This window comes from Crotalus tigris, unplaced genomic scaffold (assembly GCF_016545835.1).
Source record: "Crotalus tigris isolate CLP2741 ecotype Arizona unplaced genomic scaffold, ASM1654583v1 scf7180000018301.7375997, whole genome shotgun sequence".
Lineage (NCBI taxonomy): Eukaryota > Metazoa > Chordata > Lepidosauria > Squamata > Viperidae > Crotalus > Crotalus tigris.
Window position 1 is genome coordinate 6,374,324 of NW_024096931.1, and position 25,419 is coordinate 6,399,742.

At 44.9% G+C, this 25,419-nt stretch overlaps 1 protein-coding gene across 3 annotated transcripts in view; it reads left to right on the forward strand.

Annotated features, from left to right (window-relative positions):
- METRN (meteorin, glial cell differentiation regulator) overlaps positions 1-25,419 on the forward strand; it is a 98,450-nt gene that overhangs the window by 68,997 nt on the left and 4,034 nt on the right. For 2 of the 3 annotated variants that reach the window (XM_039349870.1, XM_039349871.1), the window contains one exon: positions 22,878-23,302. In XM_039349870.1, coding sequence (XP_039205804.1) covers positions 22,878-23,302 — 425 coding nt within the window. Of the gene's footprint in view, positions 1-14,541; positions 14,924-22,877; positions 23,303-25,419 lie in introns of those variants that run through there. The other variant, XM_039349872.1, reaches the window with a different exon arrangement.

Consider the following 25,419-nt stretch of genomic DNA (forward strand, 5'->3'; position numbering starts at 1 on the left):
TTGCAGACATTTCATTACCCAACTAGATAACATCTTCAGTGCTAGGCTTAGCTAGTACCGAAGATGTTACCAAGCTGTTCAGTCCTAAGAAACAAGAAAGAAACTCAAAATAACACTGCCTTGATTCTGTTTGGTACACAAGATGTAGCAAAGAGGAAGACCGACTTTCAGATTTGGAAGGCTTTATCCCTACAACAATAAAGAACATTTCTGAAATCCTTGCTGTTCTTGACCTGCTCTAACCTGAAAGGCTGAGAAGGGCCCATAAAATATAAGAGGGTTCCAACTGTCTTTGATGGTCTGTTTTTCAAGATCCTTCTTTGAACGACGAGATGATTCTAAAGGTTTTTTTTAATGGTTGAGATGGAACAATTATTAGATGGCACATCTCTGACAGAGACAGTTATTCTAAGCAACAGCAATTTATGAGGGTGTAAGAGATCATGATCTTCTCATTGAAAAAATGCGGTTCCATTCAGAGTCTGTGGTGAGTCAAAGGTAGAGTGACGCACAGTATATTATGAATATGCAAGCGTTAGTCATTAGCTAGGATAGAAGCTGGAGCAGGGAGGAAAAATTAGCCCAGTCCTTCTGTTTCTTGCTGCAAAACGGAGGAGGAAAGAAGAGAAGAGAAAAGAGAAGAGAAGGAATGGAGCAGAATGGAACAGCATGGAACAGAACAGAATAGAATAGAAATTAGGGATGGAATGGAGTAGAGTAAAGTAAGTAGAGTAGAATAGAATAGAATAGAGTAGAGTAGAGTAGAATAGAATAGAATAGAATAGAATAGAATAGAATAGAATAGAATAGAATAGAATAGAGATTTGGGATAGAATAGAATAGAATAGAATAGAATAGAATAGAATAGAATAGAATAGAATAGAATAGAATAGAGATTTGGGATAGAATAGAATAGAATAGAATAGAATAGAATAGAATAGAATAGAATCTTTATTGTCACTTTAAATGTACACTAATCGGCATACATTAAAATGAGATTTCATTGCATACAGTTCTCAAAGGCTAACCACCTCCAATATACACTGCATAAATATGATAAAAAAATAAATAAAATAAATTATGCTTGTACCCACATACACACATATGTGGCCCAGAGAAACAACACAATTTACTTCGGATGTATACATGTACATCTGAAGTATAAAAACGAATCGTGTGAGTTTTCCAGACGGACGGATGGCACAGGGAACAGAGCTGTTACAGAATCTGGTAGTCCTGCTAGAAAAAGACCCCGGACTAGAGACCTGGAGTTCTGCTCCTCCCCTTATGCACGAAGTCAGCCAGGTGACTTTGGCCAAGTCATTCTCCCTCAGTCCCAAGAAGACGACTCTGCAAAGGCTTTCCAAATCACAGCCAAGAAACCTGCAGGAACCTATTCAGACAGGTAGTCGGGTCAAAGCCGACTTGAAGGCACAAATTTTAAAATTCCATCATTGGATTAGCTGTGCCATGCTGCCCTCTGCTGCTTGGATGTTGTTGTTGTTAGTTGCAAAGTTGTGTCTGACCTCATGGATCTCATAGTTCCTCCAGGCCTTCCTGTCCTCTACCATCTTCTGGAGTCTATTTAAGCTCACGCCTACTGTTTCAGAGACTCCATCCAGCCACCTCATTCTCTGTCGTCTCCGTCTTCTCTTGCCCTCAATCTTTCCCAGCATTAGGCTCCTCTCCAGTGAGTCCTTCCTTCTGCTTAGGTGGCCAAAGTACTTGAGTTTCAACTTCAGGATCTGGCCTTCTAAAGAGCAGTCGGGGTGGATCTCCTCTAGGGCTGACCGGTTAGATCGCCTTGCAGTCCAGGGGACTCGCAGGAGTCTTCTCCAGCACTATAGTTCAAAGGCCTCAATCCTTTGGCACTCAGCCTTTCTTATGCTCCAACTTTCACAGCCATACATTGCAACTGGGAAAACCATGGTCCTGGGCAAAAGAACGTGAACAGAACGCAGGTAGTCCTGATGAGTGATTACAGTTAGTCCTCGACTTAGAACAGTTCATTTAGTGACCATTTGGAGTTACAACGGCACTGATAGAAGTGACTTACAACCATTTTTCACACTCCAGCATCCCCAGGGTCACCTGATCAAAATTAGAACGCTTGGCAACTGGTTCATATTAACGACCGTTGCCGTGTCCCGGGATCATGCGATCCCCTTTTGTGACCTCCTCACAAGCAAAGTCAATGGGGAGGCCAGATTCACTTAACAACCGTGGGACTAAGTTAACTGCAGTGATTCACTCAACCGATGTAGCAAGAAAGGTCGCAGAATAGGGCAAAATTAACTGAACAAATGTCTCGCTTAGCCAGAGGAATTTGAGGCTCGATTGTGGTTGTAAGTCGAGGACTACCTCTATTCAAAGTTGCAGAGACACTGAATAACCGGTCCTTGTACTTACAACGTCCCAGCATCCCTTCGGTCACACGGTCAAAACCTGCCTGCATTCACAAGGACTGCAGCATCCCCAGGGAGCGCCATTTGCAACTGTCCCAGTTGGCTTCCGACAGGCAAAATCACTGAGGGAGGCCGGGTACGCTTAGTGACTGCATGATCCAGTTAACAACTGCAGTGAGTCTTCCGTGCCTGCAATCATCAGCCCAGCCTTAATGAATCACAGTGACCTGTCCACGCCTGGTCTAACTTCACCGCTGTCTTTGGCGGCTCTGGCAAAGTTTTCTCTGACGGGTTTTCTCCAGCCAACGGTCCTGACTTTTGATCGTGTGAGCCAAGGAATGCAGCACTGGTCATAAGTGCAAGGACGAGGTATAAGCCACCTTTTCCAGGGCTGTTGTAACTTCAAACAGTTGCTAAACTGATGATTACAAGTCAAGGACTGCCTATACTTTCACATCCTCTCTACATCCTCCTTCAGACTCTGGTGCTTCTCCCGCTTCTCCTGTTCCATCTTTGTGGTGTTGCTGTCACTTGGTGCCACTATCTCCATCACCATGTCTGTATTCTGGTCCTGGTCTACTACCACCAGGTCTGGCTGACGGGCCAGTAGCTACCTGTCTGTCTTAATCTGGAAATCCCACAGGATCTTAGCCCTGTTATTCTCCACAGTCTTCTGTGGGGTCAAAGTGATCCCACTTTGTGAGCGCAGAGAAGAGCGGCAAAGATGATTAAGGGCTTGGAGACCAAAACATACAAAGAACGGCTGCAGGAATTGGGAACGTCTAGTTCAATGAAGAGAAGGACGAGGGGGGACATGACAGCAATGTTCCATTATCTTAGGGTCTGCCCCAAAGAAGAGGGAGTCAAGCTCTTCTCCAAAGCGCCTGAAGGCAGGACAAGAAGCAAAGAATGGAAACTAATCAAGGAGAGAAGCAACCTAGAACTAAGGAGAAACTTCCTAACAGTGAGGACAATTAACCAGTGGAACAGCTTGCCTTCAGAAGTTGTGGGTGCTCCATCACTGAAGGCTTTTAAGAAGCAACTGGACAGCCACTTGTCTGGAATGGTATATTGTTTGAGCAGGGGTTGGACTAGAAGACCTCCAAGACTCCTTCCAGCTCTGTTATTCTGTATTCTGTATCTCCCATCTGGATTTGGGAAGATCCAGCCCAGACACTGTGCAGATGTTCAAGTATACAGTGCCAGCTACTTAGTGTTGCCATTCGTTGCATGTTGTTCTTTGCCTGCATCTTATGCCCTACCACTGTGTGTTAGGCTGATACAATTTCCGTATTGCAACTACACAAAAGAAGTAGAAGGTCATAAAATGATGAGAGTCTTAATACCTAAAGTCTGCCCGGATATTGAATGGACAGATTGGGAAATATTTCCTATTTCATTGTTCGTGTTGCATTCAGCTTAGCCACAAGGGAGCACTTTAAATCCACATTGCTCAAATCACATTTCCGCCCTTCCTCATTTATTCCAAGTTTTAAAAGAAAAGATTTGATCAACTCTGTTCCTCTGGGAAGATGATGGTATATCTGTTTGCTTTGATACACCCTTGACGTGAATGAAATACTGGTGTCTTCTGCTGGAAATGTTATCTAATTTATCTGGAGGGAAAGCAGAGATTTACACCTAACTATATTTCAAATAAATCCTGTCTGGGGAAGAAATGGGAGAATACCTGTAATTCCAAGTGATGGGTCACCCTAGAGCAGTGTTTTTCAACCTCAGAAACATTAAGATGTGTGGACTCAACTCCCAGAATTCACACACACACACACACACACACACACACACACACACACGTCTTTAATAATTTTGAATGTTGGAATCCCAGGTATGGACATTTAAAGTCAATCAGATAAAAATAAAGAGCTCTGGGATGTAAGATAAAAGGCTTTTTTTTAATTAATTGCTGAGCTTTCGTTAACAACCTGTTAACATCATCAGAGCAAAGGGCTAAATGAGAAGGGGGAGTATGTGTATAATAACTGTTTATTTTTTGTAAAAAAAAATTTATTTAAAAATTATGTAAATAATTTTATGTAAATTATGCACATACTCCCCCTTCTCATACATATACATATACATATATCAGTGAAGACTCAATCATCCAGGCCAAAAGTATCTAGAAAGGTTAAATCATGGAACCTGGGCCAAAGTTTGTTAATCTGAGGTTTCGTTACTCATCCAAGTAACCATCTGTTAAATAAAATTAGGCTGAGAGTCATAGAGTTGTTAGAATGCACTAACTCTTGCCACATCAACTACAGGGGTTTCTCCCCAAAATGTATTTCAATCTGTTAATGAAGACTAACAATGAAGATTAACCAACTTTAGTCCAGTTGCCCTGATTTAACCTTTATTTGGCCTGGATGATTGAGTCTTCATTGACTGATTGAAATGCATTGAAAATTAAATGACTCTCTAGTTCAGGGGTAGGCAACCTTGGCTCTTTTATGACTCGTGGACTTCAACTCCCAGAATTCCTGAGTCAGTGCTGACTCAGGAGTTCTGGGAGTTGAAGCCCACGAGTCATAAAAGAGCCAAGGTTGCCTACCCCTGCTCTAGTTGAATATTCAGTCATCATCACCTTTGGCCACATAAGAAGTTCTAACTGTAGCAAACTGAAGACATCTCAAGGAGTAGTCCTGTGGTGCTCTTTGGAGACTGCCATCCTCCAGATGGACACGCCTTTACAGGGTGTAACTTTGAGTGACAATCCAAAAACTCAACGTCAACATAAATTGGAGCTTGTTTGACTGGGATGTGGCCGATGTGCAAATATCTAATCAATGGGAAATTTTCTTCTCCATACCACAAACCATTATTAGGAACAGGAGACACTATCCTCAAATGATCAAATGAGAACTTCTGAGCTTGTAGCTATTTTGGCTTGCTCTGGTTTGCTGTCTCGCTCTCTCTTCCTCTTCCTCCTCCCCTTCTTCCAACCTCACTCCCTTCTAGTACTGATAATGTTGCCTAGCTGGGTCATGAAATGTCTTCCAGAAAACAACCAAGCTCAGAGAACACTAAGGACCCCACAGTTCTACTCCTCCTCCTCCTCCTCCCCCTCTTCCAACCCCACTCGCTTCTAGTATTGATAATGTTACCTAGCTGGGTCATGAAATGTCTTCAAGAAAACAACCAAGCTCAGAGAACACTAAGGACCCCACAGTTCTACTCCTTCTCCTCCTCCACTCCATCATGTCCTTTCTCTTCTGCTATCATCTCTCCCCCTCAACCAGAAGAAGCTTCTTGGGCAGTCAAAAGGTGGCGGGTCACACGGAAGAGAACATTCGCCAGAAGTCTTTACTCACCCACTGCCCCTAGCAGGTGCAGAACAATCCTTGGTTCAAACAATGTCACTCCATGGCAACGGAGGAAGTTGGGCGCTGAGGAGGGAAAAACTCGGAGAGGGTTAGGTCATGCTTTACTGGAGATGAATAAACTTCCAGCTTGTCACTGGGCTGAAGTTGAATCCTTTATTTCTGCTCCCGGTAACAGGAAGAATAGTTGCTGGTTGGACTAGAAGACCTCCAAGTCCCTTCCAGCTCTATTCTTCTATGTTCTATCTGTAGGATCAAAATCCTCATGACTATCATAATTGAAGTAGAATCCAGGGAATGTGAATTGCCCAGATAACAGAATAACAGTATTGGAAGAGACCTTAGAGGTCTTCTAGTCCAACCCCCTGCTCAATCATTACCATTCCATTTCAGACAAATGGCTGTCCAATCTTTTCTTAAAAGCCTCCAGTGATGGAGCACCCACCACTTCTGGAGGAAAGTCGTTCCACTGATTAATTGTTCTAACTGTCAGGAAATGTCTCCTTAGTTCTAGGTTGTTTCTCTCCCTGGTTAGCTTTCATCCTTTGATTCTTGTTCTGCCTTTAGATGCTTTGGCGAATAGATTGACCCCCTCGTCTTTGTGACAGCCACTCCGGTTGTGCTGCATCGCTGGAGGCTTTCAAAAAAAGACTGCACAATCATTTATCTGAAAGGGTATAGGGTCTCCTGCTTGAGCAGGGGTTTGGACTAGAAGACCTCCAAGGTCCCTTCCCTTCTATGTTCCATGTTCTAACATGGTCACCACGATGTAAAAAAGATGTTGAGATTCTAGAAAGAGTACAGAGAAGAGCAACAAAGAGGATCAGGGAACTGGAGGCTAAAGCATATAAGGAACGGTTGCTGGAATTGGGTATGTCTAGTTTAATGAAGAGAAGGACAAGGGGGGACATGATAGCAGTCTTCCAATATCTCAGGGGCTGCCCCAAAGAAGAGGGAGTCAAGCTATTCTCCAAAGCGCCTGAAGGCAGGACAAGAAGCAACGGGTGGAAACCAATCAAGGAGAGAAGCAACCTGGAACTAAGGAGAAACTTCCTGACAGTGAGAACAATTAACCAGTGGAACAACCTGCCTCCAGAAGCAGTGAATGCTCCAACACTGGAAGTTTTTAAGAAGAGACTGGACAGCCATCTGTCTGAAATGGTATAGGGTTTCCTGCCTGGGCAGGGGGTTGGACTAGATGACCTCCAAGGTCCCTTCCAACTTTATTATTATTATTATTATTAAGACTTGGCCATCTACTTCAGCTCCTGCCCTTCAAAAAACACATCTTCTCTCGTGTGCTATGTCTCTGTGCATATGGGCCAGTCAGAGCGAAATTTTAATCCAGTAAGAACCAGCCAAGACAACAAGTCAAAAGTTCAACTGCCAGTTCCCCCCCCCCCCAGCCAATTTAGCAATAGGGGAAAAAGAAGCAGGCAATAAAAAGAAGTCGAAATCTCAGCCAAATCAGCTCATTAACTGACAAGGATCTTGCCAAAATACAGCTAGAGATCCCACCCACCCAACGGAGCACAGAATGGGAAGGGGTAAACACATGGCTTGCAGACTTACCCCAAGAGAAATATTTATTTAAACCCAACCCTGAACCACCGACACTTTGGCAAATTCATTTGCCAAACTGAGCTGAAATGGTTTGCTCTAAGAATTGAAGGAAGGAAGGAAGGAAGGAAGGAAGGAAGGAAGGAAGGAAGGAAGGAAGGAAGGAAGGAAGGAAGGAAGGAAGGAAGGAAGGAAGGAAGATTCTGGTCAAGGTTGGAGAGTTTTCAGGCTGGCTTGGGAATTCTGGGAGTTGAAGTCCAGATGTCCTCAAAGCATGCTGGCTGGAGAATTCTGGGGGCTGAAATCCACACATGTTAAAGCACCCTGGTGAGGAATTCTTCAGGCTGAAGGTCACACAACTTAAAGCATACTGGCTGGGGAAGTCTGGGAGTGGAGTCCACACATCTTAAGGCATACTGGCTGGGGAATTCTGGGAGTTGAAGTCCACCTTAAAGTTGCTAAGGCTGAGAAACAGCACTTTAGCCATTTGGAGAAACGCAACAGGTTATAAAGAATGAGCAAAGTCTGCAAGATATGAAAATCTGGGTCACAGACACAGAAGGTCCGGGTTGATATACCAAACAATGTGCTCCAGAGGGCAAACTTTTACTGTCGTTTTTATTTATCTGTGTTTTATATTTTATGAAGAAAATCTTCCAGAGCAGTGGAGAAGTTCTCTTCACAACAAACTGTAGAAAGGAACGTAGATCAGGAGAGAAGCTGTAGTCCCTTTTCACCTAAACCTTTCCTCCCAAAAGGGACAGATTAAGGAGACCCTCCAAACGTCTTAAAAATGCCCTTCTCTGCCCAGAAAAAGCAGGATCACGTTTAACCGAATTAAAATTCCAGCAGCACAGTTTGAGCTGGGTGTGCAACCACCCAACTTACTTTCCCAATTCCTGGCTGAATGCAGAACCGTCATTCTGTTCCATCCCTTACTTCACCCCTCAGCAATGCCTCAGTACAATAGGGAAGATGTGTTGGCTGCAAGAGAGACCGGGAGGGTAGGAGCCGGGGGTGGGCGAGAGTCTGTTTTTCCCAGACTCATTGGAATTCATAAATTTAACGCGGGGGACTGGGTGGAAGTCAGCAAACAAAAGAAAGAAAGCTGGCAAGCAAGCCCGAAAGACTGGCTTACTGTAAGGAAGGACGTGAAGGCTTCAAAGTGATTAAGCCAGCACTTGAGGTGCAAAGAAATCCATGTTTCGGAAGCTTTTGACAGAAGGAAAGAGGCTGGCCAGCCTCCAGGTTTCTCAAATGGACAAAAGGAGAAGAGGTAGGCCGCAAAAGATTGGGTTTCTTGGCCACACAGCTCTTCAGAGGTCTGCATGCCACAGCTAACCTCAGTTCATGAGCCAGCCCTCAGAATTAGGGAGGGCAAACAGCTCTGTGCTGCAAAAAAAAAAAACAAAAAACAAAAAACCCTCACTAACCACCAGAGGGCAGCAAGCAGACATGGAACCTTTGCTGCCCTCCGATGGTCATGTAGAGTTCTGCAGGCCTGATATACAGTCAGCTTTTCTTCTGGCCCAAAAGGTCGTAATATTGGTTCAACTCACTTAACAACCTCCTCATTTAGCAATGGACATTCTGCTCCCAGTTGTTGTCGTAAATTGAGGACGACCTATATACAAGTTAGGAATTCTTTCTACTTCCACTCCTGAATCGGTGAAAGGGGGTGTGTGTGGATCTACGAATTATAGACATCACTCCCCACCCCAGGATCTGCTAATGCTATTCGGGTTGCCAACTTTTTCTTTTTTTTTTTTGTAGATCCTGGAGAAAGCAATTATGTTGGGAAGGGTTAGGGGTAGAAAGAAACTAGCAAAAGACATAGTGGCTGGACCCCATCAAAGTTGACACCACCAAAGGACTCAAAAGAGTAGGGAAAGATTGGAAGATGTGGAGAGACCTGGCCGAGAGCACAGAACAACTTAAAAGAGTAGGGAAAGATTGGAAGATATGGAGGGACGTGGCCAAGGACCCAGAGCAACTTAAAAGAGTAGGGAAAGATTAGAAGATGTGGAGAGACCTGGCCGAGAGCACAGAACAACTTAAAAGAATAGGGAAAGATCGGAAGATATGAAGAGACCTGGCCCATAGAATCACCAAGAGTCAGACACAACTGAATGGATAACAACATCATCATCAAATCCTGCGCTGTGGATGCCATTGCATTAAGTGAAAAGGCTGATCTTCATAATGCAGAGGATAAACTTTACTCATTGTTTGAGGCAGTTTTTTTCCTTCTTCCTTCCTTCTCCCTTCCTTGTCCATCAACTTCTCTCCCTGTCTTGCTTCTTTCCATGGGACTCAAACCCTTGAAGGGCAAATATCTGTCAAACCTGTAAATACTTTTTTAATGCATAATGATCCTGCCTTCTTAATGGTCTCCTTCACTCTTCTTGCAACTAAGAAGCAAAGCACACCACTGTGAAAATTTGGCAGACCAGCCCTGGGGGCAGTAAAAGGAACGGAGGAGCAAGATAGAGTGGCTCCCACTGATATTTCCAGCCCCATGTGAAGATGGGCTTTGATGTTAGACAGGCTTAATGACAGCCAATGGGGAGGAGGATTCTTTTTTAGCTTGTGTCCCTCACCCCGTGACCCCTGTGACTTTTGCACTGTGACCCCCAGTGCTTTGAATGCTGACATGAGGAGGATCATGAAAGGGAACTGAAAGAAACCAAAGAACAGACCAATGTCCGTTCCTTGGCCATTCTGTCTTGTAGCTAAATGCTATTGCTAGTGTGACTTCTCAGTGGAGACGAGATGATGTAGCCCAGGGTCCTCAGACAGCATAAGAACACACCTGGAATGCTGCATCCAGTTTTGGTCATCCCTTTATGAAAAAGAAGAGAGTTTGGAAAGAGGGCAGAGAAGAGCAACAAAGAAGATTAGGGGCCTGGAGGCTAAAACCTACGAAGAACGGCTGCTGGAATTGGGTCTGTCTAGTCTAGTGAAAAGAAGGACTAGGGGGGACATGATAGCAGTCTTCCAGTATCTCAGGGGCTGCCCCAAAGAAGAGGGAGTCAAGCTATTCTCCAAAGCGCCTGAAGGCAGGACAAGAAGCAGCGGATGGAAACTAATCAAGGAGAGAAGCAACCTAGAACTAAGGAGAAACTTCCTGACAGTGAGAATAATAAACCAGAGGAACGGCTTGCCTTCAAACAATTGTGGTTGCCCCATCACTGGAAGCTTTTAAGAAGAGACTGGACAGCCACTTGTCTGGAATGGAATAGGGTTTCCTGTTTGAGCGGGGGGTTGGGCTAGAAGACCTCCAAAGTCCCTTAACTCTTGTTATCCTGTTAGAACATCCCCCAACTTATGCACCCCAGCAAACCTCTCTAAGACACTTACTATGATATACCTGTAGGTTCTCTATGGACAATTCTCTTCATTAGCTCTGTAACATCGTAGATGTTCCACAAAGGAAATTGTTTACCTTGGCTCAAGGTAAAGCTTGATCGTCAACTCCAGCAGTTCCAGAAGTGCTCAAGTCTGCGTTGTGAAGATTTGCAATGTCGGGGGGGGGGGGGGGAAGGGCAAGCCCAGCCAAGCAGCCCTTCCTCATCCGATTTACGAGCGTTGAAGGAGCAACAATGAAGGACTGGATTCCGGGTGACCTTTCATTCCCAGCATCCTGTCTCAACCGCTTGAACGTCCTGCATAAACCCTGTTTCTTTCTCCTAATTTTGGAGCCCTGATTGATGGAGGAAGCATTGTCCGTCTTCTAAACGTCTCCCTTCTGCCTTTCCCTCCTCTTTCTCCACAGTGTTCTGCGTTCCCGCTCACAAACCACGCTGGATCCTTGCCCTCCAAAAGCATCTGAACTCGGGACAAATCCTGCACCATTTTTGCACCGTGGTAGATGGTGGCTGAAGGACATTTTTCGTCCTTCTCTGGAACGCTTTCTTGCCCAAAAAAAAAAAAATAAAAATCTCATTCTTCTTTTGACATTTGTGCTCAAGGGACCAGCAAAGATGACTCCTCACGGCTGCTATTTGCGTTTATTTATTTTATGGGTGTTTTTCTTGTTTGGATGGGGTTTTTTTTAATTGTTTTGATTGCTTTATAATTTTAGAATTGTTAGCTGCCCAGAGGCACTTGGTTGAGTAGGGCAGCCGTGGAAATGGAAAAAAACAAACTAAGGCGTTTAGAAGATCTGTTTTGCTTTGTTTTTTATTTCTGACTTGAATATAGGAACAGCACACGTTATAAATTAATATTGATCAAATATCAAACGCCTCTTCCTCAGTAGCAACCAATCTTCAACTAAGAAATAAGGAAAGGGCCAGAAAATAAAAAAAATGCCCAGAAGCAGGCCTGGCTATACCCATTAATGTCCCTCCATGGTCTTTTTATTTTGATTGATTTAAAAGCTTTGTAGCCTGCTCATTCTCCCAAAGGGTCTAGGATCTAATCTGATTTCAGATAAACTACTATCTTGCTTTAGGTATAATAAATCAGCAATGTCGTGACTTTCTTTTATTCCTTTTCTTTCTCTTTCATTCTTTCTTTCTCCTTTTTTCTTTCTTTCCTTTCTCTCGCTGCCTTTCACTTTTTCTCTTTCTTGTTCCTTTCTTTTTCTTTCTCTCTGTTCTTTCTTTCCTTTTTATTTGTCTTTCTTTTCTTTCACTGTCTTTCACTTTTTTCTTTCTTGTTTCTTTCTTTTTCTTTCTGTTTTGTTCTTTTTCTTTCCTTCTTTTTCTTTCTTTCCTTTCACTCTTTCACTTTTCTTTTTCTTTCTTTCCTTTCACTCTTTCACTTTTCTTTTTCTTTCTTTCTTTCTTTTTCTTTCTTTCTCTTTCTTTTTCTTTCTTTTCTTTTTCATCATCCATTTCCTATGGATTCCAACCTATTGATTCATTCCAGTGTCAGGCTGCCTCTAAAATACTTTCACTCACTTCTCCCAGACCCGGCACACCTCCCCCTCCCCTTTTCTCCCTCCAAATGTACAATTGCCCATTTTTCATTCCACTTTGCCTTCCCCGTGGACCCTGTTCTCAGCCCAGATCACTACACTGCAATTGTTCCATGTTTACTTCAAACATTTTGGTGGGCAGTCATCCCAGTGGAAAAATAATTAATGGCAGGATCTGTTTAAAAAAAAAAAAAAAAAAGCTGGGACAATGCTGTCTGGGGAAAGAGGGGTGTGTGTGTGTGTGTGTGTGTGTGTTTTAAATAACTCAGAAAATGTTGTGGTCTTTTTCTTTGGTATTCGGATGGTTAATCATCAGAAGAAGCATCAGGAGGTTAAACCCAGTTTTGTCGAGTTTTTAAAATTCACATTATCACTCTGTTGCACCGGGATTAGACCGTATCACTTCAACGTTTCGAAAGCTTGGATAAAAATTCCTTTGGGTTTAATCCAGTCTGATCTCTTGTGACCAAAACTGAGCCTCACATCCTGACGAGGTTGCTGGATCCGTCTCCTTTCTCCCACCACCACCCAGCCTTTTTTGAAAAGAAAACAACCTTTAAACAAACAGATGCTGACTTTAATGGATTGCTTAGTGCAAAGGAGCAGCTGAGATCTCATTTATATAAAAATGGGAAGTACAGGAAACCAGAAAAGGTTGGCAGCTGATCTATTCACATAAATCCTCACTGGCTCCCAGCACATCTAAAGTGAGCAGTGGGAAAATTATTATTTTTTTAAAAAACAACAACCAAGAGTTAACTGTGGTTGGGTTTGTGGACCACTAACCTTCTGTAGGTCTGGCTTAATTGCCTCCAGGTTCTTTCTCCTCCCCTTTTTAAAAAATTGTGATGAAGCCACATGGCTTGCTTCAATTAGTCCCAGTTCAGCCCTTGTCCCAAGGAGAATTACAGGCATCTTTCAGGAAGCTGAAAACAATTTCAAAAAAGTTTTGGATTTTTTTTCCCCCTCCTAGCCATTTGGGGAATTTAAACATTTTGGCTGATGAGGGTGATGTTGTTCTCACTCAACAAGGGAATTCAAGATTTAAAAATACACAAAAATGTCGCACTTGCTTACCAAAGTGTTAGGAGATGCCTAATAGAAAGGGAGAATTGCAGCAATAGCACAAGTAATTCTTGACTTACAATTATTTGTTTAGTGACTGAAGTTACAAACACACGGACAATATGAGTGCATTTATAACTGTTGCAGCATTCCCTACAGTCAAGGGATCAAAATGTGTGTGTGCACTTGGCAAACGGGCTGCATTTATTTATGATCGGGTCCTTGGTGCTCTCTGAGCTTGGCTGTTTTCTTGCAGACGTTTCATTACCAAACTAGGTAACATCATCAGTGCTAGAAGGGAGTGGGGTTTGTAGAGAGGAGGAGGGGAGCAGGAGGAGGAGGGGGGAAGAGGAGAAGGAGGAAGATGACTGTGGGGTCCTAGGTGCTCTCTGAGCTTGGTTGTTTTCTTGCAGACATTTCATTACCTAACTGGGTAACATCACCAGTAAAGAGTGGGCTTTGGTCTCAGTTTACATCCTAGTGGTTTGCTCTGTCCGTGTTAGTGGATAATGGGGTTTGGGTAATGAAACCGACTGCAAGAAAACAACTAAGCTCAGAAGGCACCATGGACCCCATAGTCCTCCTCTCTTTCTTCCTCCTCCTCAGGCCCCACTCCCTCCTAGCCCTGATGGTGTTACCCAGTTAGGTAACGAAACATCTGCAAGAAAACAACCAAGCTCAGAGAGCACCAGGGACCATGTAGTGTTCTGCCTCTTTCCTTCTCTTTCTCTTTCTTTTTCTTTTTCTCTTTTTCTCTCTCTTTTTCTCTTTCTCTTTCCTTTTCCTTTTCCTTTTCCTTTTCCTTTTCCTTTTCCTTTTCCTTTTCCTTTCTTCTTCTTCTTCTTCTTCTTCTTCTTCTTCTTCTTCTTCTTCTTCTTCTTCTTCTTCTTCTTCTTCTTCTTCTTCTTCTTTTTCTTCTTCCTCCTCCTCCTCCTCCTCAGGCCCCACTCCCTCCTAGCCCTGATGGTGATACCCAGTTAGGTAACGAAACGTCTGCAAGAAAACAACCAAGCTCAGAGAGCACCAAGGACCCCTCTTTCCACTCCGGGTGTCTGAATCGCATTGTTCTCCCGAACGGCTGCGACTCATCCTACTCCCCACCCTACACACACCTCCTTTCGCCCCCCCCCCCATTGGCTCCCCCAGCCAGGCTCTGATTGGGCGATCTCCCCCCCACACACACACCTTGGCCCCGCCCCGGCTGATCCCTGAGCTTGGCTGGAAACTGACCAGCGCTCCTTCGGCAGCGCGTCTGGTCCCGAAGCGCCGTTTCCATCGGGAGCTCCGTGGGGGCGAGAAAGCGACTCTTTGCGCCCACCCACCCCTCGGGCAACAAGGCAGCGGAAGCGAAAGCCTCTCGGAAGGGCTGGGAAGCGGCGGCGATGGGGGATGGCGAGCAGGCGGAGCGGCTGAGGCTTCCCACGCGTTTGGAGAGGCGGCTTTATATTTGAACTCCGCGCTGCTGCACCGCCCGTGTTTTTTTTCCTTCCTTTCTTTTTTTTTTTCTCCCGTTGCTTTCCCAGGGTAGCCCGTGAAAGCATGCCTTGGACCCCGCGCTTGCTTGCCCTCCTCCTCCTCTTGGACCCGGCCCTTTGCAGTTACTCCGAGGATCAGTGCAGCTGGAGGGGAAGGTAAGGAGGGCGGGGAAGCGCAAAGGCTCCCAGCTGCGGCGTTTGGCAACTCGAAGAGAGCCCGTGGCATCCCGCGAGCTCTTCGCTTGCATTTGGGTTTCCAGCCGGGGCAGGTTGCAAAGCTCCGATCCGCCACGGCGGGGCGGCATAGAGGCTGTGTGTTTGGGAGGAGGGTCCTTAGCTGCCCTCCAGAGGGTCTTCGGGAGAGTTGCCGCCAAATAACGCTTTCCACATGAGTTTACCTTTTAAAAGAAACTCACCCCTCTTCTCCCATCACCACTCCTAAAACTGGAGCTTCTGCGTTCTTGTCCAGGGGTGTCCAACCTTGGGCAACGTTGAGACTTGTGGACTTCAACTCCCAGAATTCCTCAGCTTGGCCGGCTGGGGAATTGTAAGAGTTGAAAGCCACAGATCAGAAGGTTGCCAAGGTTTAGACACCCCCACTCTGCTCTAAACTCAAAGGCGGGCTGGGAGTTGAAACCCACCCGTTTTCCAGTTGGCAAGATTGAGAAAGATTGTGCTAGAGACTCAGAGCTATACTAACTAGGGGGGTGACGTGATAGCAGTGTTCCAATATTTGAGGGGCTGCCATAAAGAAGGGGGAGGGATAACTGATTTTCCAAAAGCGCCAGAAGGTAAGACAAGAAATAATGGATGGAAACCAATCAAGGAGAGGAGCGACCTGGGATTCGGGAGAAGTTTCCTAACGGTGAGAACAATCAACCAGGGGAAGAGTTGTGGGTGTTCCATCACTGGTGGCTTTTAAAAAGAGACCAGACAGCCATTTGACTGGTGTGGTATAGATGGGTCTCCTGCTTGAGTAGGGGGTTGGACTAGAAGACCTCCAAGGTCCCTTCCAACTCTTGTTATTCTGATACAACAGCCATGCTGGCTAGTCCTGTTCCTTGGTGTTGCCAGGCTGGAGTGTAGAAATTTGAATGCAAGCATCTTTTAAATGCGCCTGTCTATTCATTCTGTTCAGTCCTGGCTTTTTGCCACAAATGCTGTTCTAAGGGGTGCCTCTGTACCAATTTCTCCTAGGGTTGTGTGTTGGAAAAGAATATTTTAGATCAGGGGTATCAAACTGCCAGCCCCTAAGGGCGGATGCATCATAGCGAAACCGCGCCCACCCCATTGCTGGCAATGGAAGAAAAGTCATGATGTGTCGCGAAACATCACGTGATGTAGCAAGTTTGACACCCCTGTTCTAGATGATATGAGTTGGTTTGGGGACAAATTAAAAGAATTCGTTCATCCTTTTTAGGGGGAAAACTTAAGAAAAAATGGTTGAGACTGATGAAAAGTTGGACATTTTAACTGAAGAGGGTTGCTGAAGAAAGCATCTCAAAAGCACTGAATTAGTTATTTCTCATTGGGGTGTTATATCTTTTGGGGTGTTAGCCTGCTTTCCCTCCTAAAGGTAGGCGATGACGAGGTGGTTTGTCCTAGAACAGTGTGAAAAAATTGATTTGGGGAATCTCAAAGATGATTCAGACAATTCAGTCAAAATCATCATTGAAGATGATTCAGTCAGATCCCCAGATCCAATCAACAACGGCATCCGGGTTGATCATTGTGGATGAAGTCATCCCATTGGATGGGTTTGACAATTATGGAACAAATTGGAAGGTTGATATTGTGAATCAAGTCATCACATTGAATGGGTTGACAATTATGGAGCAAATCAACAAATTGGATGAGTTGATAATTGTGGATCGAGTTACCGTATTGGATGGTTTGATAATTGTGGATCAACTCATCCCGTTGGATGGGTTAATAATTGTGGATCAAGTTATCACATTGGTTGGGTTATAATTGTGGATCAAGTCATCGCATTGGATAAGTTGATAATTGTGGATCAAATTACCGTATTGGATGTTTGATAATTGTGGATCAACTCATCCCGTTGGATGGGTTAATAATTGTGGATCAAGTCATCACATTGGTTGGGTTGATAATTGTGGATTAAGTTACCCCATTGGATGGGTTGATAATCATGGATCAAATTAGATGGAAAATAAATATTACTAATTGCTTTGGATTGGAGATGTATACTGCTCAAAAAAATAAAGGGAACACATCCTATAGGATTTCTTATAGGATGTGTTCCCTTTATTTTTTTGAGCAGTATATATTTAACCATGCAGTTGCCTGGTTCTCCTGAAGACGTAAGAGAACTGATGGATTGACTGGTTGATTATATGATTACCAAGGCAGTGTTGACTCTTAGTAACTACTAGACAAGAGCTTAAGGATTGTCTAATGAAGGGGAAGGAATTATAGGGCACCCATTCATACAGATGATACCCTAGGACAGGGGTAGGCCACCTCGGCTCTTTTATGACTCATGGACTTCAACTCCCAGAATTCCTGAGTCAGCATAGCTGCGAGTTGAAGTCCATGAGTCATAAAAGAGCCAAGGTGGCCTAGCCTTGCCCTAGGATGCAGTAGTTAAAGATACTGAGCTACAGGTGGTTCTCACTTACTGACCATTTGTTTTAGAACCATTTAAAGTTATGATGGAACCCCCAAAAAAGTGACTTAGGACTGGTCTTTGCAGTTATGACCATTTCAGCATCCCCACGGTCACGGGATCATGATATGGGCACTTGACAGCCATCATGTATTTTTGACAATTTCAGGGTCCCACAGTCACGTGATGGTCACTTGCAGCCACCCTAGCGAGCTTCTGACCAGCAGTGGGGAAGCCAGCAGAGACAATTGCAAGTCACTGTCACGTGAGTCTCACTTAACGACCGTGACAAAAAATGATTATAAAATTGGTTGCGGTCATATGAGGTCTCACTTCACCACTGTACTGCTTAAGGACACGTTTTTCCAGTCTCTGTTGTGTTTGTAATTCGAGGACTACCTGTAAGATGATGGAGACCCGGATTAAAACTCCCACTCAAACTCGAAGCTCAGTAATTGACATGGAATTGACTGTCGACGCCTTTCAGTCCAGCCTCCTTTACAGGGTTGTTGTGGGAATCGAATGAGGAGAGAGCTTCCCCGTGCTTTTCTGCTTCTAGCTGCCAGAGAAACATAAGAAAGGAAAAAAAATACTTGCACCGATCCTTAAAAAAAAATGTTTCTCCTTCAAGAAGGTTCAAATTCAGCTACTAAGAGGGGAAATGACAGAATGAAAAGCCTACGGCAAGATGGTTGACAAAGAGGAACATCAAATGATACAAAAATCACACGCGTAGGGCAGTCCCTCTCCATGCTGGCTGGGAATTCTGGGAGTTGTACTCCTCGCAGATCTGGAAGCAGAATTAACAGAGTTGGAAGGGACCTTGGAGGTCATCTAGTCCAACCCCCTGCTCAGGCAGGAAACGGTTTACCATTTCAGACCAATGGCTGTCCAGTCTCTTCTTAAAAACCTCCAGTGTTGGAGCATTCACCGCTTCTGGAGGCAGGTTGTTCCACTGGTTAATTGTTCTGACTGTCAGGAAATTTCTCCTCGGTTCTAGATTGTTCGTTTCCTTGATTAGCTTCCATTCTTTGCTTCTTGTCCTACCTTCAGGGGCTTTGGAGAAGAGCTTGACTCCCTCTTCTTTGGGGCAGCCCCTCAAATATTGGAAGACTGCTATCATGTCACCCCTTGTCCTTGTTTTCATTAAACTAGACATACCCAATCTCTGCAACCATTCTTCAGATGTTTTAGCCTCCAGCCCTCTCATCATCTTTGATGCTCTTCTCTGCCCTCTTTCCAGAGTCTCAACACCAAGCAATAGAAGGGAACCTTTGTGGCTTACGGTTGAACCATGAGATCCTTGGTGCTCTCTGAGCTAGACTGATGTTGTTACCTAGTTTGGTAAGGAAACGTCTGCAGGAAAACCACCAAGCTCAGAGAGCGCCACAGACCCCATAGAACTGGAAGCCAATAATAATAATAATAATAATAATAATAATAATAATAATAATAAAGTTGGAAGGGACCTTGGAGGTCATCCAGTCCAACCCCATGCTCAGGCAGGAAACCCTATACCATTTCAGACAAATGGCTGTCCAGTCTCTCCTTAAAAACTTCCAGTGTTGGAGCATTCACCGCTTCTGGAGGCAGGTTGTTCCACTGGTTAATTGTTCTAGCTGTCGGGAAGTTTCTTCTTAGTTCTAGGTTGCTTCTCTCCTTGATTAGTTTCCATCCGTTGCTTCTTATAATGGTGATGATAAAGTTGGAAGGGACCTTGGAGGTCATCTAGTCCAACTCCCTGCTCAGGCAGGAAACCCTATACCATTTCAGGCAAATGGCTGTCCAGTCTCTCCTTAAAAACTTCCAGTGTTGGAGCATTCCCAACTTCTGGAGGCAGGTTGTTCCACTGGTTAATTGTTCTCACTGTCAGGAAGTTTCTCCTTAGTTCCAGGTTGCTTCTCTCCTTGATTAGTTTCCATCCATTGCTTCTCGGCCTGCCTTCAGGTGCTTTGGAGAATAGCTTGACTCCCTCTTCTTTGGGGCAGCCCCTGAGATATTGGAAGACTGCTATCATGTCCCCCCCTCGTCCTTCTCTTCATTAGACTAGACATCCCCAATTCCAGCAACTGTTCCTTATATGCTTTAGCCTCCAGTCCCCTGATCATCTTTATTGAGGTGGGAAAAGGCTGTTCTTCCACAGATGGGTCACAGAACTGAATTACATCACCCCTGACTCTAAGCCACCCTGCACTCCCGGCTAGGCGATGGTTTGGGAAATTTCTAAGTTTGAAAGACTTCACAAAAAGAGAAAGAGGAGGCTGGGGGGGGGGAATCCTTCCCCCAAAGCCAATCTCCTATTTACAAACCATTTCTCTTTAATCTGGCTACTTCCAATCCTTTCTGCCCCTCTTCCCCCCCCCCCTTCCCATATTTCCTGGTCACCAAAGGATAATACTTTTTGGTTTGGCAGAGAGATTGGGGCGAATGCGTTAACGGTTTGAGCTCCCACATGCAAGAAATTAAGCTAATACCATTAGCCACTCACTCTTTTGTTTTCCTCCTGTTCCCTTTTGTAGGCTGTTTAAAAAGAAAACAGGAAAAATCTTGTCTGTGGGCCAAGCAGCTGGTGGAAAATGACTCCAGAGCTGTTTACAGGAGAGACACACACACAGAGAGAGAGAGAGAGTGGGAAAAAGAAGGGAAATTTAAGGAGTTGGGGAATCTTGAGATCCTGTTTATAACGTTGAGTATGAGTATCGGAGTGGACACTCTTTTCCCTTGGAAAGCAGGCAGCCTAAAGAAGGGTCCTCAAGCCGCATTATTTATGGAGCTTCTGAAGAGGAGCCTCAATAGAGCTTTTTGTGACTAAATAGGCTGGAGGGGAGGGGACACAGCTGCCACATCTGGTTCTCGGTAGGCTTGATCCTCTGCAGAAGACAAGCGGATGAGTCATGGTTCTTGTGAAAATGGCAGGCGTCAGTCAAAGCTTTCCCACCCTCTCTGATGGCACCGACCAGGTCAAGATGGGGTGGAGGGGGACAAGTTGGACAGTTGTCAAGATCTAAGGAGGCAGCCTCTGAGCAGATGGGCTGTGGAGGTGGCTGAGTCATGGCCCTCACCCACACATCCTTGCCGGTGATGAAAGGCAGAGAGGCAGATCTGACCGGTCTAGCCGACCACAACTTTCCCAGGAGAATGCAAGGGGAAGCACATGGATGACCTCAGAGCAGACATAAATCTCAAATATTGGAAGACAGGGGTCCTAGGACCTTTGGGGAGGGGGCACTGGTCCATGGAAAACGTTGAGACCACATGGTGGGAAAAACATAGACCAGAAGGTTTGGCTTAGAAACATCTGTTATGGGAACCGTGCCCGCTGATCAAATTCCATTTATCAGAAGACGAACTCCACCGTTTGTTCGAAGAGTTCTAAGATTTTATATTTTCTGGGGAAATTTTATATTTTATTTTGAAGAGTTTGTATTTTAGAAACCCTGGTGGTACAGTGGTTAGAATGCAATATTGCAGGCAAACTCTGCCCACTGCCAGGAGTTCGATCTGACCGGCTCAAGGTTGACTCAGTCTTCCATCCTTCTGAGGTCGGTAAAATGAGGACCCAGATTGTTGGGGGGGGGCAAATAATGCTGACTCTGTAAACCATTTAGAGAGGGCTTTGAAGCATTATGAAGCAATATATAAGTGTTGCTTTCAGCTTGCCTTCAGAAATTGTGGTTGCTCCAGCACTGGAGATTTTTAAGAAGAGGTCACTTGTCTGAGATGGTATAGGTTCTCCTGCTTGAGCAGGGGGCTGGACTAGAAGACCTCCAAGGTCCCTTCCAGATTCTATTCTATTCTATTCTATTCTATTCTATTCTATTCTATTCTATTCTATTCCATTCCATTCCATTCCATTCCATTCCAATATTCTATTCTATTCTATTCTATTCTATTCTATTCTATTCTATTCTATTCTATTCTATTCATTCCATTCCATTCCATTCCAATATTCTATTCTATTCTATTCCATTCCATTCCATTCCATTCTAAAGTGCTATTGCTAGTGCCAGTTTCTTGGAAGAGTTTATAATTTATTTGAAGATTTTATTGTTACCTTCTCGGATATGCTCTGAGCTGCCCAGAATCATTCTGCAAACAGTGGTGCCTAAAAATCAAATACATTAAATTAAATTAAGATGGACACTTCATATCCCTGCAGTTTATCCTTTTCTCTTTTTTCCCCAAGTTGTTATTTCCAAATAATCTGTGACTCCTTTCAAGCGAATTTCTGGGTGGTATGCAAAAGGCAGCCTCTGGACTTTGAGCTATGACACTTTCCTGTTTTATTTATACTGTTTGCAGATCTCTGATCGTTTGCATTCTTTTAGAGCAGTGGTTCTCAACCTGTGGGTCGGGACCCCATTTGGGGTCCTAGGACCATTTCACGGGGGTCGCCAAACAACGCAGTCCGCCTTTCCCCCCCCCCTTTTCCTTAGCTGTGCTACTCCCTTTTATTCTATTGGCTTTCGAAAGCCAATAGAATAGACTCTCTTGAATAGAGTCTAATTCTATTGGCTTTCAAAAGCCAATAGGAATTGTCCAGGCTGTCTCTGCCCTGCTGAGCCCGCCAAAAGTCCCAGTCTGCAAACGGTGCTGCACCCGTTGAGTAGTCCTCAACTTAACGACCGGTTGAGTAGTCCTCAACTTACGACCGGTTGGGGGTCGCGGCATTAAAAAGGTTGAGAACCACTGTTTTAGAGAGGCCACTTGGAGGCTCTCTTCAGGTGACCCTGAGGACACAGATAAACTTCCAACTGGCCTCAACGACTCTCTAAAAAGAATGCCAATGACCAGCTGTCTGCAAGGAGTATAAATCCTGCCCTTCCCCACCATCCAGTCAGAGCTGAAGAAGCTTCTTGGATGAGAAGCGACACGTCTTCAAAGGAAAACAAGAAAGTCCAGTTGCCTCTTCAAAACAGCACCTTGGGGACTTCAAACAGTCGCTAAACAAATAGCTGTAAGTTCAAGACTACAGATAGTCCTTAACTTGCAGCCACAACGGTGCCCAAAATGTCTGTTGCTAAGAGAAACATTTGTTGAGTGCATTTTGGCCCCATATTACGACCTCTCCTGCCACAGTTGTTAAGTGAATTGTCGCAGTTGTTAAGTGAGTAACACGGTTGTTAAACAAATCTTCCCCCTGGACTTTGCTTGTCCGAAGGTCGCAAAAGGGGATCGCAGGATCCCGGGACACGGCAACCGTCCTAAATACGAGTCGGTTGCCAAGCGTCTGAATTTTGACCACGTGACTGTTTAGGATGCTGCAATGGTCGTAAGTGTGAAGACGGGTCATCGGTCGCTAAACAAACTGTTGTAAACTGAAGAATGCCTGTATTTGTAATCTGTACTTCAAGTGAGACAGGAAGCTGGACAGGTACATTGGGAGTTGCAGGTGGGTTTCTAGGGGCCCCAGATTGAAGAACCATGCCAGTCAGGCAAAACCCCTTCCTTTGGCTAACCCTGTCTCGCTCTCCCTTGCAGTGGTCTCTCCCAAGAAGCTGGCAGTGTGGAACAGATCTCCTTGCACTGTGCCGAAGGATCCCTGGAATGGCTGTACCCAGCCGGAGCATTGCGCCTAAGCCTGTCCCCCCGCCTGCCCACGGGCCCCGCCGGCAAAGAGAAACCGCAGCACGTCACCGCTTGCATCAAGTCCTCCAACAGCTTCCGGGGAGCTCAGATTTACTTGGAACGGGACGGGGTCTTGGAACTGCTCCTCTCGGAGACGGACGCGGCCCTCCAGCCCAAGGTGCGCTGTTTCAGGTGGCTGCCGCGAGAGAAAGTGGCCCTCTTCCTGCAGTCCACTTTGCACCAAGACATCAGCCGTCGAATTGCAGCGTTCCGTTACGAGCTGCGGGGCGAGTGGAATGCTCACATCTCCTGGTCCTGGAGGAACCTCAGCGTGGAAGGTGTGTTTGTGTTGGCCTTGCGGGGATCAACCAGATAGGAAATCACAAACAGATGGGCTCATTCTACCTTACCGTAATGCTACGATGACCGAATCTTGCAAGTCTGAAAGTACAGTCCTCTCGAGGAGAATATTTGTAGCTCAAGGTTGAAATGAGGGGTCCGTGGTACTCTCTGAGTTTGGTGGTTTTCTACCACCATCAGTGGTAGAACTAGCACGGATAATGTTACCTAGTTTGGGGAACGAAACATCTGCAAGAAAACCACCAAACTCAGAGCATGCCAAGGACCCTTCCTCCGTTCAATCTCCTCCATCTTTTTTGTGGTCTGAGAGGAAGGGTTTCTTCTGAGGGAGGGTCTCTTCTGAGCCTCTTGTCCTGCCCAGTATTGAGTTGTGGGCTAAGCTGCCTCTTATCTGATTGTTCCCTTGACAGCATCTCTTCACCTAGTTTCCCATGTTCTTCCCCACATGCCATTATAATTTGCTTGAATACAGGACGATTGACTTGTGGGAATGTTGGACAAGGAAATGTCCCTTCAGCCGGTCAGGATCGAACTGCTGGCAATGGGCAGAGTTAGCCTGCAATACCGCACTCTAACCACTGCGTCACTGCAAAGCAATTGTCCTAATTACTGTCACATGCCATATGGCCAAGCACCCAAATTTTGATCGCATGACCACGAGGAAGCAGGGATGGCCGTAAGCGTATGTCATGGTTGTTTTTTTCAGTGCCATTGTGACTTCAAATTGTTGCTAAACAAATGCTTGCCAATCGAGGACTACCTGTATAAAAAAATATAATTTTAACGTGTGCTCGGTAAAGAGGTGCATCTATTTAAAACTGGAGTGCAGAAGAGCTTCAGGATGGCTGGGGGTGGGCAGACAGCTTCTTTAAGGACCCCCCCCCTCCGAAAACCTTCGATTGAAAAATCTCTCACAACTTTGCAGCAATTTTCTGATACAGAGGAAATCCATGGTTTACCATCTCCTTGGCACAAAGGATGCTGGAAGCAATCAGTCGCTTTCCCACCATTTAAATCTTTTGATATGGTGGGATGCCTGAATGCTGTCTGACAATCATTTGACAGTATTTGATTGCTGCCGGATGGGAACGGGGAAATGCCGGTAGCTCTCCTCTTCCACAAATCACGCTGGGAATCTGAATACTGGGGATTGGGTAAATCCATGGAGGACAAGCTTTCTTTTTAAGGTGCCTTGTCCACAGGTGAACATCATGAACGATTAAACTTGAAGTACGGGCAGTCCTTGACTTAACAACCATTCGTTTAGTGATCAAAGTTACAAGGGCGCTGAAAAAAAAGAGACATATGACCATTTATCACAAACAAACTTAAGTCCAATCTGTCTTGAATGTGGTTGACCTTTATCAAACTCTAACCAGATGCTGAGCATTAGCTGAGAAGGCTTTTAGCAATAAATCAGTTGAATTGATTGGTCCTGGTTTTTCACACCCAACAAGGCACCTCATATTCTTCACACAAAGTTGTAGGGAGCCATCTACGTGAGGATATGCGCCAAGCATCATCGTGTTTAAATAATGAAGAAATGAATAACAATCCTAATAAATAGGTGGAGAATGAAGGCCAAACCCAGTGTAAACATTTGGCTGGCTGTGTGACGAATGGGGACATATGACCGTTTATCACACTTAACGACCGTTGCAGCATCCCCAAGGTCATATGATTTGCATTCGGACACTTGACAATTGCTTCGTATTTAGGATGGTTGTGTGTCCTGGGGGGTCACGTGATCCCCTTTTGCAATCTTCTAACAAGCCATGTCAACAGGAGAAGCCACATTTGTTTAACCACCGTGTGACTAATTTAACAATTGCAGTGATTCGCTTAACAAACGTGGCCAGAAAAGTCGTAAAATGGGGCAAAACTCACTGAACAAATTTCTCACTTAACAGCATCAAGTTTGGGCTCCTTTCTGGTGGTAAGCATCCCAGAATCACGTGGCCGCCATTTGTGGTCTTCCCAGCCAGCTTCCAACCAGCAAAAGTCATTGGGGGAAGTTGTGTTTGCTTAATGACTGGGCGGGTGCTGTTTTGGTCATAAGAGCAAGGACAGCCACAAGTCGCGTTTTGCAGCACCA